At 41.2% G+C, this 17,955-nt stretch overlaps 1 protein-coding gene across 7 annotated transcripts in view; it reads left to right on the forward strand.

Annotated features, from left to right (window-relative positions):
* The window catches only part of ATP9B (ATPase phospholipid transporting 9B (putative)), a 288,436-nt gene that overhangs the window by 46,554 nt on the left and 223,927 nt on the right, over positions 1-17,955 (forward strand). For all 7 annotated transcript variants that reach the window (XM_064371986.1, XM_064371987.1, XM_064371988.1 and 4 more), the window contains one exon: positions 4,395-4,503. In XM_064371986.1, the coding sequence (XP_064228056.1) occupies positions 4,395-4,503 (109 nt within the window). The remainder of the gene's footprint in view (positions 1-4,394; positions 4,504-17,955) is intronic.

A 17,955-nucleotide genomic window follows, 5' to 3' on the forward strand; every position in this document is an offset into this window, starting at 1 on the left:
CTTTGAAGAAACTAGCCCTCATTCCCTATTGTATATTCTTCACTCTATTTTGGAGACATTTATCATAATATAAAAATTTCTTTTGTTCTTAAAATTCTGTATTTCACACAGTTAACATCACTCTTAATCATAAAAGACTGAATGTGTTCCCCTTAAGCTTAGCAATAAGGGTGTCTGCTCCCACCACTTCTACTCAACATTGTATTGAAGGTAAAGTAAATAGGGCAGTTAGGTAGGAAAATGAAATAAAAGGCATTTAGATGGAAAGAAAAGGAAGTCTGTCTCTAGTCACAGATGGCATGACCTTGTGTATAGGAAAACCTAGGGAATCTACACACAAAAATATTGTAACTAAAAAAAATGAATTAGCAGGGTTGCAGGATACAAGATAAACATACAAAAGTCACTTGTATTTCTAGCAGTGAGCATCTCACAATGAAATTAGGGTAACAATTCTATTTATAATCTCATCAAAAAGAAAATAATAGGAATAAACTTAAAGTGTGAAATTATATACTGAAAACAAAGAATTTTGAAAAAAAAGAAAGTCTGAATAAATGGAACATCATGGGTTGAAAGACTTAATATTGTTAAGATGGCAGCACTCTTCAAATTGCTCTACAAATTTAATCCAGCTCCTAACAGAATCCTAGCTGGCTTTTATTATTATTATTTTTTTTAGTTTTTTTTTGCAGAAATTGACAAGTTGATCCTAAAATTGATACGCAAATGCAAGGAACTCAGAGTAGCTAATATATCATTAGAAAAAAAAACAGGTCAAAGTTGGAGGATTTACACTTTCCCGTTCCCAAACTCATTATAAACTGCGTGATTAAGACAGTGTGGTACTGACATAAAGATAGGTGCATAGACCAATGGATGTAACGGAGAGTCCAGAAATAAACCTTTACATTTATGTCACATTGATTTTCAACTAGGGCACCAAAATGGTAACTCGTAACTCAACAACTAAAAGATAAATAACCTAGGAAAAAAGTGGGTAAAGAATTGGAATGGACATTTACCCAGAGAAGATATACAAATGGCCAATAGGCATTTGAAATAAGCATAATAAGCATGTGAAAAGCTGCCCAACATCATTTGTCGGTAGAGGAATGCAATTAAAACCACAGACACTTCTTCACACCCAGTAGGATGGCTACAATACCAAGGGAAGACAGTAACAAGTGTTGCTGAGGATGTGGAGACACTGGAAGCTTCATTAGTTGCTGGCGAGAATGTAAAGTGGTACAACCACTTTGAGGAACAGTTTGGCAGTTCCTCAAAATGCTGCACCTAGAATTACCATGTCACCCAGAATAGGCAAATCCATACAGACAGAAAGTAGATGAGTCACTGCCGGGGCCTAGGACTGGGAGGGGTGGGAGGTGACTTGCAGTGGGTATGACTCACTGCCGGGGCCTAGGAGTGGGAGGGGTGGGAGGTGACTTGCAGTGGGTAAGAGTCACTGCCGGGGCCTAGGAGTGGGAGGGGTGGGAGATGACTTGAAGTGGGTATGAGTCACTGCCGGGGCCTAGGAGTGGGAGGGGTGGGAGGTGACTTGCAGTGGGTATGGGTCACTGCCGGGGCCTAGGAGTGGGAGGGGTGGGAGGTGACTTGCAGTGGGTATGGGTCACTGCCGGGGCCTAGGAGTGGGAGGGGTGGGAGGTGACTTGCAGTGGGTAAGAGTCACTGCCGGGGCCTAGGAGTGGGAGGGGTGGGAGGTGACTTGCAGTGGATATGGGTCACTGCCGGGGCCTAGGAGTGGGAGGGGTGGGAGGTGACTTGCAGTGGGTATGGGTCACTGCCGGGGCCTAGGAGTGGGAGGGGTGGGAGGTGACTTGCAGTGGGTATGGGTCACTGCCGGGGCCTAGGAGTGGGAGGGGTGGGAGGTGACTTGCAGTGGATATGGGTCACTGCCGGGGCCTGGGAGTGGGAGGGGTGGGAGGTGACTTGCAGTGGGTATGAGTCACTGCCGGGGCCTAGGAGTGGGAGGGGTGGGAGGTGACTTGCAGTGGGTATGACTCACTGCCGGGGCCTGGGAGTGGGAGGGGTGGGAGGTGACTTGCAGTGGGTATGAGTCACTGCTGGGGCCTAGGAGTGGGAGGGGTGGGAGGTGACTTGCAGTGGGTATGGTACTTCTTTTTGAGGTGATGGAAATGTTCTAAAATTGGATGACGGTGATGGTTGTACAACTCTGTGAAGGTACTAAAACAATGAATTGTGTATTTTTAAAGTGTTAATTTTACGGCATGTGAATTATGTATCAATAAAGCTATTATTTAAAAACAGAATATGGTGTGTGCTAAAGGACCTAAGTGAGATCTTATTATGCTAATCAGCCGTTGTCTTTAGTGGAGACCATGGCAAATAGATGGCACATGCCATGTGATGCCTGCCTTCTTTGCAAATGGGGCATAACACCAATTGTTCGTGGCTGCTTTTTCTGTGAGTCCAAGAGTGGCTTTAGGATACTTCTCAAAACAGTGCTTCCAGTAACTCCTGGAAATACACTGGCAAAGATCAGATGAAAGACATCATGGTGTTTCAGGAGACTACTAATAGTCTCCTGGTGTTGACGGATACAGCAAGACAAGGCTAGAGATCTCTCTCTTCTTAAGGTTAGGGGTTTGAGGACAGCACCGTATGTCAGTGGGAGAGCTGGGGAGAGCCTGGGCCTGGCTGGTGTGCCACATAGAGTGCAGTCGGGCTGGAGAGGTGTGTGGAAGAGGAAGCACAGCAGTTGGAGGAAGAAGTCATGGTGTTGCTTACAGACGATGGCAGTGGGATGCGTAGAGAATTGGGCCATCAGTGGGCTGAGGCCAGCTTTGGGGTGACTGGATAAAGAGGGATGCATGACATCAGAAAGACAGCCGTGACATTCCTGGAATGTGGTGTTCAGAAAGCCAAGGGATGGGGAGTTAGAAAGAGGGCCTGGTGTACGATTGTGATGCACAGGGGAATGAGAAGTTTCTTGAGATAGTCCGCCGTACTTGAGAATAGTTTTAGTCAAGTGGTGATGGAAGGAAACTGAGGCAAATTGAGAAGTAAACTGGATGTGAAAAGGTTTCCGATGGTGCAGAGGGCAGACTAAGGGAGGAGAAGACTTGACGTGCTTAGGGAGAAGTGGTTTATAGGGCCAAGGAGGCTCATGGCCGGGGGAGAGCACACCGCGTGGCTGAAGAGAGTTGACAGAGGAGCTGATAAGGAGTGAGAGACACAGGCTGTCAGGTTGGTTTTGAATGGGAGAGAGACTAGAAGAATCCATGTTTGTCATGCTTGTCGAAGGGCTTTTCAAATAGGATACTTGAGAAAAATGCTGTTTCAGTAAATATAAGAAGCATTCTCCAGCAGCACATTTAATTTGGTATATTGGTTATACAAAAAACAAAAAAACTGAAATAAAAAACATTATTGTGCTTTCAGTGGAAATTCATAGTGTTCTGTTATTTATAGTTTCGACTGAAGCAAGTCATCAGTAATAATAAGACTATTGGAGAGGTTTCTTTATTTAACTATGGTGAGATTGACATGAATATTCCTGTAACATATCAGAAAGCATGCAGCCTTTAAAAATGATGGGCATTAGCTTCATATTAGTGGTGTGATGGGCTTCACAATAAATTACGAGGATATAAAAGTTTTTTTCTAGATAGCATCATATTAATATAGTCAGATTTTTACTTAAAAAGTGAGATGAAAGCACTATAATTGTTCATTCCACTGCAGTTATGTAATAATGCACTATGTAAGAAAATCGATAAGTATGGTTATTTTATCTGGAAATTGTTTTCTGTTCCTAAATACTTTTATTCTGTAAGAAAAATTTAAGTACAGAAATTAAGTATAAGATTTTTATGTCAGTTATTGTAAATTTTGTATTTGAATTCCCCAGTATTCTAAATATAATTCATGGGTTTATTGAAGATTGTTAATTTCTCTTTCTTTGGGTTACTAGATATTTTCCTCTTTTTTTCTTTTTTTGAGACGGAATCTTGCTCTGTTGCCAGGCTGGAGTATGCAGTGGTGCGATCTTGGCTCACTGCAACCTCTGACTTCCTGGTTCAAGCGATTCTCCTGCCTCAGCCTCCTGAGTAGCTGGAATTGCAGGTGTGAGCCACCACACCCAGCCTGTTACTAGGTATTTTCTGATGTTTAGCTTGAAGTACATACTAGGAGATCAATTAACAATTTTGGGGGCATACCAAGAGTTGTAAACCTTTTACAGTAAATAGTTTTGTAATATTTCATTGTTGCTTTTTGGCTTTTGTGGTTTTCATTTTATGTTTTAGAGAGTAATATAAATTGAAGGAAAAAAGTTAAACTAAGTAACAAATAATTTTTTATGTTAAAGTTTAGTTTTCTAAAATACCTTATTTTATTTTGTTTTATAGGGATTTGTCTTGGCTGTTACTATGATGCGGGAAGCAATTGATGAATTTCGGCGTTTTCAGCGTGACAAGGAAGTGAATTCCCAGCTATATAGCAAGCTTACAGTAAGAGGTCAGCAAGATGCTTTAATCCTACTTAGCATTTGCCTACTGTAATCATTTCAGAGTTAACATAACAAGTATGTGAAAACATTTTAATTCTATTATTGAAAATAGTGTTATATGACTGTATATTGATATTTAATTAATTTCCTTATAATGTATAATGCATGCAATTTTAGGGGAGATTTTTGTTCATTCTCTATAGACGTTTGCATGTATATTGTGCACACATATATACAAGTGCATACACAACCACACGAGCATGTACGTATATTGTTAATCATTATATAATGTGCTCTATTGATATATACACATTTTCTGAGAAACGTAATGCCACTTTATCTAAAATCTATCTTGGTACTGTATTTTAAACACACTCATAAAAGTCAAACGTCTATACCGTGGTGTTAACCTACACTTAAGTACAAAGGCCTTTGAACAACAGAAATAAATATTGTCATCTAAGATGGTAACCGATGCATGTTTCTCCTTAACCTTCATTCAGGCCTTAACTCTCTTAACTTACAGCCTTCAAGCACTTGTTTAGCTGATGTTTCAGTCGATAGTAGAGAAAGAAGCAATGTAGGAAGAGGAGAGTTGGGGAAATGATTGCAAGTAGGCAGGAGACAGTAAGGAAGTGACTGAAGACCTTAGGAACGAGGGCGACACTGGGAAACTTAAGTGGGTGTTCATGATAACCCCAAAGTCTGCTGAAAAAGTTTACAGTGAATTTTTCATCTTCTGTATGTAAGAGGATATTTACAATGAATTATTTAACTTATGAAATAGTACCTTCAAAAATTACTTATTTTTAACACTTATTGGGCTGTATTTCCCATAACAAAATGTGTCCATGTAATGTGTACAGTGCAGCGTTTTTTGGTGTATTCGTAAAGCTGTATAGCCATCGCCATCACTTAAGTCATTTAAGAGTAGTGCGCTTTTGACGCTCCCAGGGGGAACCCTGAGTACATTAGAAGTCAGTACTCTTGCTGCTTCCCTCCCCAGCCTACCCCAGCCCCAGGTGGCCACTATTCTCCTTTCTGGCTCTGTGGTTCTGCCCACTCTGGACATTTTATCGGTGGAATGATGCAGTATGTGGTCTTTTGTCACCAGCTTCTTTCACTGGGCATGTGTTCAAGGTTCATCTTGTAGTAGCATTCATCAGTACTTTATTTCTCTTGACTGCTCAGTAATACTCCAATGTACGATACAGCACATTTCGTGTATCCATTCATGAGCGGATGGACATTTGGGGCTGTTTCTACTTTGTGACTGTTGTGCATAATGCAGCTATGGACATCTGTGTACAAGCGTCTGGATGAATTTTGTTTTCATCTTGGACGCAAACCTGGGAGTGAAGTTCCCGGATTATTTGGTAACTCTATGGTTAGCATTATAACGAATTGTCAACCTGCAATCTTCCTAGTTTGCAGCTTATTCCAAAAGAATTGTTTCTGTCTCTAACCAGTCTAGGGACTGCTTGGAGGATCGACCCTAGGTGCTTGTCTTTTGTTCCCGTAACTTGAACTCAGGACAGAAAAGTAGAAATGTAGCAGCATTTCTCAAACATATGCAAGGCTGATGAACAGCTTCTAGTAGCCTAGGGCAAAAGATGGCGATGGAGCTAGACGGTAGAGTGTCAAATCCCGGCAGAAGAAGCTGGGGAGGGAGCTTCTTTGGGAAATTTGAATATTTAGAAGTGCCCCTGTGTATGCAGGGGAATTGTGAAAGCTGAGAACTGGAGGAATGCTCAGAAAAGACCTGAAGTCCTTCCCTCTAGCCAGTTTCCGGGCTCAGTGCAAGTAGGAAGGGAAGGCGGCAGCAGGGCTGTGAGTGGCCTGGCTGGATGCTGGAGGCTGCAGCGCAGTCAGGCCACAAAGCCCAGGGCTGCTTTGTTTCACTTTGTTTCTTCCTCCCGCTTCCCCTCCTTTTTTTCTCTTCATATTCAAGGAAATCTTTGTCAAAGCAATGGCTTGAATACCACTGAATGGAAGAGAGACTTTAGAGACCATCCATGGTGAAGAATACACACTTTACAAAAATAGTTCAGAAAAATCAGTAAACAAACACAGCTACAGCATATAACAATAAAATCAACTGAGAAGAGGGAGAAATACCTAATTTTCAGAATTACCAGATTATAATGTATGTTTGGTTTTTTTTTTCTGTTTTTCTTTTTTCGGACAGAGTCTTGCTCTGTCGCCCAAGCTGGAGTGCAGTGGCGTGATCTCAGCTCACTTCAACCTCCAACCTCTAACCCCTGGATTCAGGCGATTCTCCTGCCTCAGCCTCCCAAGTAGCTGGAATTACAGGCATGCACCACCATACCTGGCTATTTTTTGTATTTTGTAGAGACGGGGTTTCATGTTGACCAGGCTGGTCTTGAACTCCTGACCTCAGGTGATCCACTCGCCTCGGCCTTCCAGAGTGCTGGGATTATAGGCGTGAGCATCGTGCCCCTGGTGTGTGTCCAGTTTTCCACAAAAAATATTACAAAGCATGCAACAAAACAAAGTGTGGCCCGTTCCCAGCAGAAGGTGATAGTAGCTGCCCCTGAGGAGGGCCGGACGTCAGACTTAGGAGACAAAGTTTAACTCAGCCGTCTTTAATGTGCCAAGGCACTCAAGGAAACCATGGGGGTATTGCTTAAAGGACGTCAGGAGAATGATGGAGGAACAAGTAGAGAATTATTTAAAGGAAGCACACATATTGGCACTCAAAAGTAGAGTAAGTGAAAAGAACACTCACTAGAGGGTTTCAGTAGCGGAATTGAGCACACCGAAGAATCAGTGAACTTTAGCCTAGGTCACTTGTACGTATCCAGTTTGAAAAGCAGAAAGAATGAAAAGAACATGAACAGCTCTTAGGAGACCTGTGGGGCAGCATCAAGCATACCACATACACACGAGGGAGATGCAAGAAGGCGAGGAGAGAGAGAGAAGACAGCGAAAATACGAAGGAGTAATGGCCAAAAACTTTCCACATTTGATAAAAGATATTAATCTCTACATTGAGGAAGTACAGCAAACCCCTGAAGCATAACACCAGAAAAATCCACACTGAGATGCATAACCAAGCAGCTGACACCCAGAGACCAAGAGGACACTCTGAAAACAGAGAGAGAGGTAACTGGCCACACACAAGGGATCCTCAGTAGGATTTATCAGAAGCCATGGAGGTCTGAAGGCAGTGGGGTGACATTTTAAAACTGGTGAGAGGGAAAAAAACCTGTTAACTAAAAATTCTGTGTCTGGTAAAACTGTCATTCAGAAATGAAGATGTTGGCTGGTCCTGGTGGCTTATGCTGTAATCTCAGCACTTCGGGAGGCTGAGGTAGGTGGATCACCTGAGGTCAGGAGTTTGAGACCAGCCTGGCCAGTGTGGTGAAACCCTGTCTCTTCTAAAAATACAAAAACTACCTGGGCATAGTAGCATGCATCTGTAATCCCAGTTAGTTGGGAAGCTGAGGCAGGAGAATTGCTTGAACCTGGGAGGCAGAGGTTGCAGTGAGCCAAGATCGTGCCACTGCACTTCAGCCTGGGTGAGAGAGTGAGACTCTGTCTCAGAAAAAAACCAAAACAAAACAATGAAGACATTCACAGATAAACAAAAGCTAATACGTTTTTGTGCATCTAAGGGCATTATCAAGAAAACGAAAAGACGGAATGGGAGAAAATTGGAAATCTGATAAAGATCCAGTATCCAGAATACAGAAAGAACTCTTAGGATTTCAACATCAGAAAGATAACCCAATTAGAAAATAGGCAAAAGGCCTGAATAGACCGTTCTATGAAGAAGATATACAAATGGCCAGCATGCTTATGAAACAACGGTTAGTAAGCAGCCTTAGACCATAGGGGAACGCAGATCTGTAGTGAGATACGACCTAACACCACTAGGTTGGCTGTAATTTAAAACATATAGAATATTGAGTGCTGGAGAGGATCGGGAGAAATTGGAATCTTTGCACATTGCTTGTGGGAACAAAATGGTTCAGCAGCTTCACTTTCAGTTTCTCAAATAGTTCAGAGGAATTTAAAGCAGGGACCAAAGCAAATGTTTATTCATGTTGATCATGAATAAACATTTCTGTGTTTATTCACTATTCACAATAGCCAAAAAGGTGATAATAGCCCAGATGTTCACTGAAAGATGAGTGGATAAACAAATGAATGGACAGCAAATTTCTACAATGGAATTTTATTCAGGCATAGAAATCATGAAGGGTTGCTACATGCTACAGCCTGGATTAGCCTCAGAAACATCATGCTATGTGTAAGAAGCCCAGATGCAAAAGATCACATATTGTATGACGTAATCGATATGAAATCTCTAGAACTGGCAAATTAGTAGAGATAGACGGCAGATTGGAGGTGCTGTGGATGAGTGGAAGAAGAAGCAGGAAGCATCTGGCTGGCAGGCATTGGGTTTCCTTTTTTCATGATGAAAATGTTTTGGGAGTTGGTAGAGTTGGTTGCGCAACGTTGTGCATCATTCACTTTAAAATGGCGTTTTATGTTACGTTAGTTTCACCCAAAAATGGTATAAAATGTTGAGGAAGACATTCTACTGTTATGTCTTGTACTTCTGTGATACTTGAACTTCAGGTAAGTTAAAAATAGTTTTCAGTATGTTTATTTTAAATGTAAATGAAAATTTACCGTTTTAAAAAAATTAGCCATCATTGCTGGTGATCTAAGAAGTTTCACGTGTCAATAATGATGATGATATAGCTGCTTTTTTACTTCCTTGTGTGTGTCAGGTAACATTCAGAGTACTGGTTCTCACATCCAGCATCGTCCAAGGGGGAGTCGATGTGCTCTCCAAGTTACAGATGAGAAACTTGCAGTTTATGCTGAATAATTTGCCCTGAATCACAGTAGTTTTAGGTAGAGCTGGTGCTTGAACCTAGATCATTCTGACTCCAATCCAGTGTTCTTTCGACTGTGCTTCATGGCTGGCGGTTCTGATACAGATGTTTGTTGAGTGAAATCTGTAGTATTAAAAATTGCAGGCTGGGCATGTGGCTCATGCCTGTAATCCCAGCACTTTGGCAGGCTGAGGTGGGCGGATCATGAGGTCAGGAGTTCGAGACCAGCCTGATCAACATGATGAAACCTTGTCTCTAATAAAATTGCAAAAAAGTAGTTGGGTATGGTGGCACATACCTGTAGTCACAGCTACTTGGGAGACCGGGACAGGAGAATCACTTGAACCTGGGAGGCAGAGGTTGCAGTGAGCTGAGATCACGACTCTGTCTCAAAAAAAAAAAAAAGCAGAAAAAAGGCATCAGTTTAGGCTTATTATTGAGCACAGTTTAAAATTTATTTTTTCGTTAAGAATATTTGCTGTTTATCTCCTCCTCAAGTTCTGGTATTTCACAGTTACCTCTTTGAATGGCATTGATGGCAGCCTCCTTGTGTGCCTTTTTGTGATTTGCTGGACCATATTTACAGCATTTGGACTGTTACGTTTTAGAGTTCTCAAGCACATTCTTATAGAAGTAAACTGGAAAAATGTTCTCTGTTATTTTTTTGTTTTCAAAAGGAAAGCCACTTATAAATACACTTTGTTTGGAAACAAAATATTTTAAGCAGTATATTATCACAATTACACTGAAATTATTTTCAGTTATCTTGTGTTTTATTTTCTGAATAGCTACTGTTTTAAGTATAGGAATTTTCTGTGTATGTTGTTGTTACTTTACTTTCTTCTTGTTTATGACTGCTTTTTTTTTTTTAAGTAGAGGCAGGGTTTTGCCATGTTGGCCCGGCTGGTCTCACTCCTGGCCTCAAATGATCCACCTGCCTTGGCCTCCCAAAGTCCTAAGATTACAGACGGAGCCACCATGCCTGGCCTTTCTTGAAGTATACTTAAACCATTTTTGTTTTCTGTGGTCTAATATCTCAGCAGCATTTGAAAAGAATTTATTCCAGTATTTCATTTAGGAACATGCAGTATGCATCATGGTATTAGAGTGGTGCAAAAATAGTTGTACCACGTAATTTTGTCATTGGAAGTAATGGCAAAACTGCAATTACTCTTGGGCCAACCTATGTTTCTGCTATATAATGATATTTCATAAGCACTTTTCATTTATTATCTCCTAGGTTTAGTCCTCTGTGGCTAGACCGAGGTAGATATATTCAGGCCTGGCCATATAGACTCAGGAGTGGTTGTAAACACACACACCCACACGCGCACACACGCACACACACACACAAGCAGATATATAAACTCATTACCACTGTTTCTTCTCAGATCACCCTTAAAGGATCTGCATGAATTCATTTCTTCATGATATGTTGACTACAAGTCTTTCCATCCTTCCTTTTCACTTGAGGTGTGTGTGCTGCCTTCAGGTCTAACCAGTGCTTCTAACCAGGGAGATACTTCCTGGTCACCGAAGCCCACTGAAGTCTGTCCCCACAGCCCTTGTCCAGCCCTTAGCTGGGCCTGGCTGATGGTACTTTGCTTGCAACCCTGCAGTTCTTGGCCTGGCTCCAGCTCTGTCTGCAGCTGTCTCTTCTGCCCAAAGTAGGAAGCGGACTCCTCACTGCTGATACTGCTCCATTTTTCCTTTGCAATAGCACTTTCTTTTCAAAGTAAAAAGTATTTTCAACAAGTTTATCAGATGATATTTTATGGCTTAGAACTGTTGATTTGCATGGGACTCTCCAGCTCCCTTTGGCCTGGCTCTGGCTGCCTGCTCCAGCTCCTTCTGGGATTTCTGAAGTATGATTGCACTGGTTTCTCCTTTAGTTCCTTGAATAGGCCTCTCCTCCTCCCTCTTAGAGACTGACTTTTAAAATAATAGCCACTCTGTCTGAGGGTTCTTGTGTCCTGTGACCACTTCCTACTCAGAACTTTAGGTTTTATTAAAAGATATCTTCTTAGTGAGGTCTGCCTCGATTTCTTCAAATGTTACTCCCCACCTTAATCCGCACATATGTCCCATGGTACCTGTATGTCCCTGTGGGAAGTGGCATTACTCTGAGGACTAATTAATTCCTGGATTCTCAGTTTCATGAGTGTGGGGTCCTGGTTTCCCCCAAAGTGAGTAGAGTCGTTGGCACGTGGTGAGCACTCAGTAAACTGAGGGAGCCAAGAAACAAAGAAGTTCCAGATCCCGATGAAAGTGCTGAGGCTGGTCTCAGGCCAGGGGGCTGCCCTGTGAGGTGGAGCTGGTTTGCGTTCCCATTGTGCCCGCGGTCCTTCTGGCACCCTTGCCCACTGACTCCAGTTAAAAGAATTTCATTGTTCGTTTGTGACCTTTTATAAGTTACTTATTTAATACCCTTTGTTTCTTTATCTATTTTTACCGTATTACAATTTTTCTAGTAAAAGGAATTACCTTTTTCACATGTAGCAAATATTTGTACCTTGACTTATTTTTAAAAAATCATTTTTCTTGGTAGTAGAAAAATGAATAATTTTTATGATTTAAATCTCCTGATCTTTTGTGATTTTTTTTACTTTAATTTTGGAAAGTCCATTCATTCCCAATATAAGTGAGCATTGTGTTTTCATACAGTGTATCTGGGTTTTCGTGTTTTGTAGTTAAGTTTTACTGCGTTTGTGATTCTACACTGAAGATGTATGTTACGTGGAGAAGGGCTCTGCCTTTTCCTTTTTCCCACGGTGCTCAGCAGTGTTTTTAAGTCATGTTTAAAGTTAGCAGAGTTCTTCCCCAGACCGCTGAGACCTAGTCAGGTTTGTTTGGGCCCTGACCTCTGCTTTTATTCTGCTTCCTTGATTCATCCATGTTTCCATGCATTTTCTGCCAGCTTTAAATAACGTTCCTTTACCGAATGTTGTGGTATCTTGGGAAACTCCCTCCTTCCTTTCTTTCACTAGTTATTTTTATTTTCATTTTTTCTGTTTTTTTTTTTTTTTTTTTTTTTGAGAAACATGAAACATGAGATACTACAAACAAGGTTATTTGGAAATGTCTTTCTGCTCATGCGTTGGACCAGTGGCATCGAACCTTGGTAGTAGTTCCACAGCTGTCCTGTACTCTTCTGTTGAGGTGTTCATTCATTCTAAGAGGTGATACCATCTTCATACCTAGGAGTATTTAAAAAGTAAGCAGCTTTCACATGGCTTACTGAAAATTTAGAGGAAAGTAAAACAACGGGGACAGTTTAGACCTGCGTCTGGCCCATATCCCTCTCATTGTCCACGTGACCACACAGGTGCGTATGGGGTGCTAGGTCTGTGTGCATGTGTAGACCCATGAGCGCGAGACTCCACTTTTGTATATCTTCTGTTCATATTTGTCTTGCCCTTTGGTAGATATTTAAGAAGTCTGAGTTCAGAAAACAAAGCTTAGAAATTTCCTTTATGTAAACAGAAGACCTAATCAAGACCTTGAAGCATATTCCCTCTCTAGTAAATATTATACCCTTTGCAGTTGTATGTGTTAGTTGATAAAACATGTAATGTTTGAGATACTTACTAGGTTTTTCAAACCACTGTAATTTTCTGCAAATTCTTCTTCTGGTGAATGCAAGGAATTACTGTTGGTAGCTACTTCAGTGTTTAGTTGCGCGTATTGCTTCAGGGAAAAAATGTGTGCATTGGTGGGCTCTGCAGTCTGTGTGGATAGCCTCTTTGAGCAGCCTCTGGACTCTTTTTGGTAATTACACAGATGGAAAAGACATTTTAGTTAGTGAAATCCTTTTAGAGGGGAAGTGATTGGTTAAATATAATTTATTCAGTGACTAACACTTCAGTGTTTCGTCGTTATGTGTTTCTTATCATGATGTAACATTTCATTATTTCAGTATTTCTAAAGCTAATTCACTTTTTTACTATAGAATTAAGAAAAAGAATGGAGTGATTGTGTTTAATGTGGGCATCTGAAAGTGTGTTGCTCATTGCTAAGGAAGGTGCTTTCTGCAAGATGCTTTCTAGTCATCCTCTCCAGACTGTAGTATTTCTTTAAGAAAAATTTCCTCATCTGTAATTTATACAGTTGATTTGTTGATAGATTGATTTCACTCTCCCTTACTGAATCTCACTAGAATGTGGAATCCAGGAGGGAAGAGGCTTTGTCAGTTTTGCTCCCACTTTCATCACCAGCATCTATTAGGCAGAGGGGGCTGCGTGCTCTGAGTAAGCAAACCCTGGTTGACTTCCTCAGACTTCCTTGGTTTCATCAGCAGTAGGGAAAAGCCCTGAGCACAGGAATTGCCATGTGTCCCTACCCTCCTTCAACAGGGATTGGGTTGGAATCCAAGGACTCAGAATATGAGCTGGCTCCCCTGATCCTGTGCCTCTCAGCCTGAGCAAGGTATGGGCCTTATATGCACCAGGACTAACCTCAAGATGAATTCTATGTTTGTTTTACGTTACTTAACATGAAAACCCCAGACTCCAAGTCTTCATCCTTCAGATTCTGCATTTTAATAGCCATGGATACTGTGTATCTTCATTCTTACTCTTGGTCGTTTTTTCACTGTGCCTGCAGAATTCACTTTCTCTTTTTCCTTCACAACCTAAAGCTTTTGTATCTATGGACTCCTCCCTGAATGTGCCTTCTTGCTCTTACTAAAATGTGGCTCTTTTCTGAGGGCCCACTTCCTAAACAGACTCTTTGCTGGCCCTAGTTTTGGCTCCTGTAATCTTAGTGCCAACCCACCTGCAGTTAGGCCCTCTCTCCAGCTCAGTCTCTTTCATGCCTGGACTCCGGTTATTTTCCAACCTCCTTCTTCCCACTGTTCCCAGCCCCTTCGATTTTCTGTCTGAAGAAGTCCAGCTGGCCAATTTTATTTATGATTGTGTTTTTATTGTTCTGAGAACTCTTTACCTAACCCACGTTTACAAATGTTTCTGCTCTGTTTCTCCTGTTTTCTTCTAGAAGTTTTTTAGTTTTAGGAATTGCAGTTATGAATATCCATTTTGAGTCTGTTTTTGTCTACTGTGCAGAGTATGGCTGTGTTTTTTGCATATGGACATTCAGTTGTTGCCAGTACTGTTTTTTGAAAAAGTGATCCTTTTCCTACTCCGTTGCCTTTAAACTCTTTTCATGCGAGTTTATCTCTGGACCCTTTTCTGTTTCTGCTGCACTGATCTGTTTGTCTGTCTGTAAACATCATGCTCTTTTGGTTACTGTTGCTTTATAATACTTTTTGAAATCGAGCTCTCCACCTTTGTTGTTCATTTTCAGAGTTGTTTTGGTTGTAGGCCCTTTATATTTCCCTATGACTTTTATAATCAGCTTGCCAATTTGTACAAAACCTTCTGCAGTTTTGAATGGGATTGCATTGAATTTGTAAACCCATTTGGCAGAGAACTGACATTTTAATAATATTGAATCTTTTGACCCACGTGTGAGACACATTTTTCCCTTTAAAATTTTTTTCTCAGCAGTGTTTGCTGTTTTTTGGAGATTAGTTGTCTTTTATCTCGGCTTTTAAGATTTTCTGTTTTTGTTTTTTTCTTTGAGACAGAGTCTCACTCTGTCGCCAAGGCTGGAGTGCAGTGGCACGATCTTGGCTCACTGCAACCTCCGCCTCCTGGGTTTAGGCGATTCTTCTGCCTCAGCCTCCCAAGTAGCTGGGACTACAGGTGCGTGCCACCACGCCCGGCTAATTTTTTGTGTGTTTTTAGTAGAGACGGGGTTTCAGCATCTTAGCCAGACTGGTCTCGAACTCCTGACCTTATGATCTGCCCACCTTGGCCTCCCAAAGTGCTGGCATCACAGGAGTGAGCCACTGCACCCGGCCTACGATTTTCTTTTTATTATCGGTTTTGCACAATTTGATTATGATATGCATAGGTGTAATTTATGTTTTTTATACTTGGGGTTCATGTAACTTTTTGAATCTGTGGATTCTAATTTTGATTAAATATGGAAAGTGTTTAGCCTTTATTTCTTCAAATTTTTTTCTTCTCTCTCCAGTGTCAGGGTTTCCATTTATACCTATATTAGACTATTTGAAGTTGTCACAAAACTCATTGATGTTTTCAAATATTTCTTTAAAATTTTTTTTCTTTTGTACAGTTCTATTGCTGTGTCTTGATTCACTCTTCTTTCCTTCCAGAATGTCTATTCTATCGTGTGTTAGTCTGTTCTTACGCTGCTAAGAAAGATCGGAGACTGGGTAATTTAGAAGGATAGAGGTTTCATTGACTCACAGTTCAGCATGGCTGAGAGGCCTCAGGAAACTTAACAACCATGGCGGAGGAGGAAGCAAACATGTCCTTCACATGGTGGCAGCAAGGCAAAGTGCTGAGCAGAAATGGGAAAAGACCCTTCTAAAACCATCAGAACACACCATCGTGAGAGCAGCATGAGGGTAACTGTCCCCATGATTTGTTTACCTCCCGCCAGCTCCCTTTCGTGACACGTGGGGAGTATAGGAACTATAATTCAAGATGAGAGTTGGGTGGAGACACAGCCAAACCGTATCATACTGTGAATTTCATTTGTTGTATTTTTTATCTCAAGCATTGTTGTTTTTGTGTCTGGAAGTTTGATTTGGATCTTTTTTATGTCCTTCATGTCTCTAACTTTCTGATCATTGGAATACAATTTTCATAGGTTTTTTCATGTCCATGTCTGCTAATTGTAACATTTGTGTCAGTTGTGGGTCAGTTTTGATTGGATGGTTTTTCTCCTCATATGGGTCTTGCTTCTTTGTATGCCTGTTAATTTTTTATTGAATGTCGGACATTGTGAATTTTACCTTTTTGGGTGGTGGATATTTTTATATTCCTGCAGATATTGTTGAGTATTGTTTTGGGGTGCTGTTCAGTGACTCGGATAGCTCTTGCAGTTGCATCATTGGACAGATCTGGGGCATGCTTCGTGGGGTTGGTTCTTTCCCAGCGTGAGACCAGACCTGCTCTGTGGGTCATGGGCTTCTCCAGTCTGGCAGGAAGGGCACTTTGTGAACATGGGCATTCTCTGTTCCTTTTGAATGTCCCTCTGTCACTGCCCTCCTCTCTGGACACTCACTTTTTCTCAGCATCCAGGCATGTTCTCTTTCAGGAGCTCTGCCCTGGCCCTTCCTTTAGCCTGCATGCTCTGCCTTAGATGCCTGTTCATGGCCTCCCCACTGCTTCCTGACTTCTGGCTCCAATGCCCCCTTTAGGAGTCCTCTCCTAACCCTGCTTACAGTCACGAATGCACACCTCTGCCCTCCGCCAGCATCCTGGGTCTTGTGCTCTGCCCTCATTATTTTTCCATAGCACCTGCTACCTTCCAGCATACTATACACCTGTTACATGTGTGCCATTGTCACTGGTGTAGCACAGTTGCCTTCGGTAGGAACTGGAATGTAGTAGGTGTTGAGGAAATGGGTGAAGTACTGCCTTCAGATTTTGTTGAACAGGTTTTGCTGTACTTCTTTCTTGAAGTGTGTTCTCAGTGCCTTAATATATTTTAGGATTTCATCCATTTGAATTTGCTTCTGTGGACTGTTTTATAGCCTAGAATAGTAATGTCATCTACATCATAAGATAAATTGTAACTTTTTGTTAAACTGGAATTTTTACCATTACTTTTTATTAGGTAAGAAGTTTTAGAATTAATTAGCTAGAAGATAACAGTAATTTTGTTCAACTCAGTTTCATGGGATTATTTTTAGGAACATTTATATGAAATAGATGGATGTCGTGACCTGCAAAGAAACTGCTATACTCAAGTGACACAGTTTTATATGAGAAGACTCTGGCCTGGACCTCAGTGTTTTTGACTTACATTTCAGAGCACTTTTGCAAGCAGAATGGAGAGGAATCCTAGTTTGTTCACTCAGCGACTTTGTCACAAAATGTTTACTGGGTACCTACTTACGGCTTTGGCACATCCCATTTACTTACTTAAATGATAGCCCTCAAACTCTACAGAGACACGTGGCTGTGAGTAATTTGGCAGTGAGTCTACATGCTTTTGCAGTTGAAAATCTTAGAGACCTAAGTTTTGTTTACTTTGATCAGCATATTTATTTAGTTTAAATGTGAGGTGATAAACTATCATCTCAACTAAATCTGTTTATAGAAAAATAAGTTATACTTTATTTCACTTTAATGGATGGATATTAAGATTTAATGATTGATTACTAGAAGTATTAGAACCTTCTGTTCATTATTGTCCTTGCATTTATTTAGAAAAAAAAAAACAAAAACAGTATTGGCTGGGTGTGGTGACTCATGCCTGTATTCATAGCACTTTGGAAGGCTAAGGTGGGCAGATTGCTTGAGCTCAGGAATTTGAGTCCAGTCTGGGAACTCAGTGAAATCTCATCTCTACAAAAAACACAAAAATTAGCCGGGTGTGGTGGTGCATACCTGTAGTCCCATCTGCATGGGAGGCTGAGGTAGGAGGATCACTTGAGCCAGGGAGATGGAGGCTGCTGTGATTGCACCACTGTACTCCAGACTGGGTGACAGAAATTAATAATAAAAGTTACTTAATTATCTCCCACTCTTATACCTTGTGTGTTTGTTTGGA

This window comes from Aotus nancymaae, unplaced genomic scaffold, assembly GCF_030222135.1.
Source record: "Aotus nancymaae isolate 86718 unplaced genomic scaffold, 86718_ANA_hifiasm-v0.15.2.pri h1tg000253l, whole genome shotgun sequence".
Taxonomy (NCBI): domain Eukaryota; kingdom Metazoa; phylum Chordata; class Mammalia; order Primates; family Aotidae; genus Aotus; species Aotus nancymaae.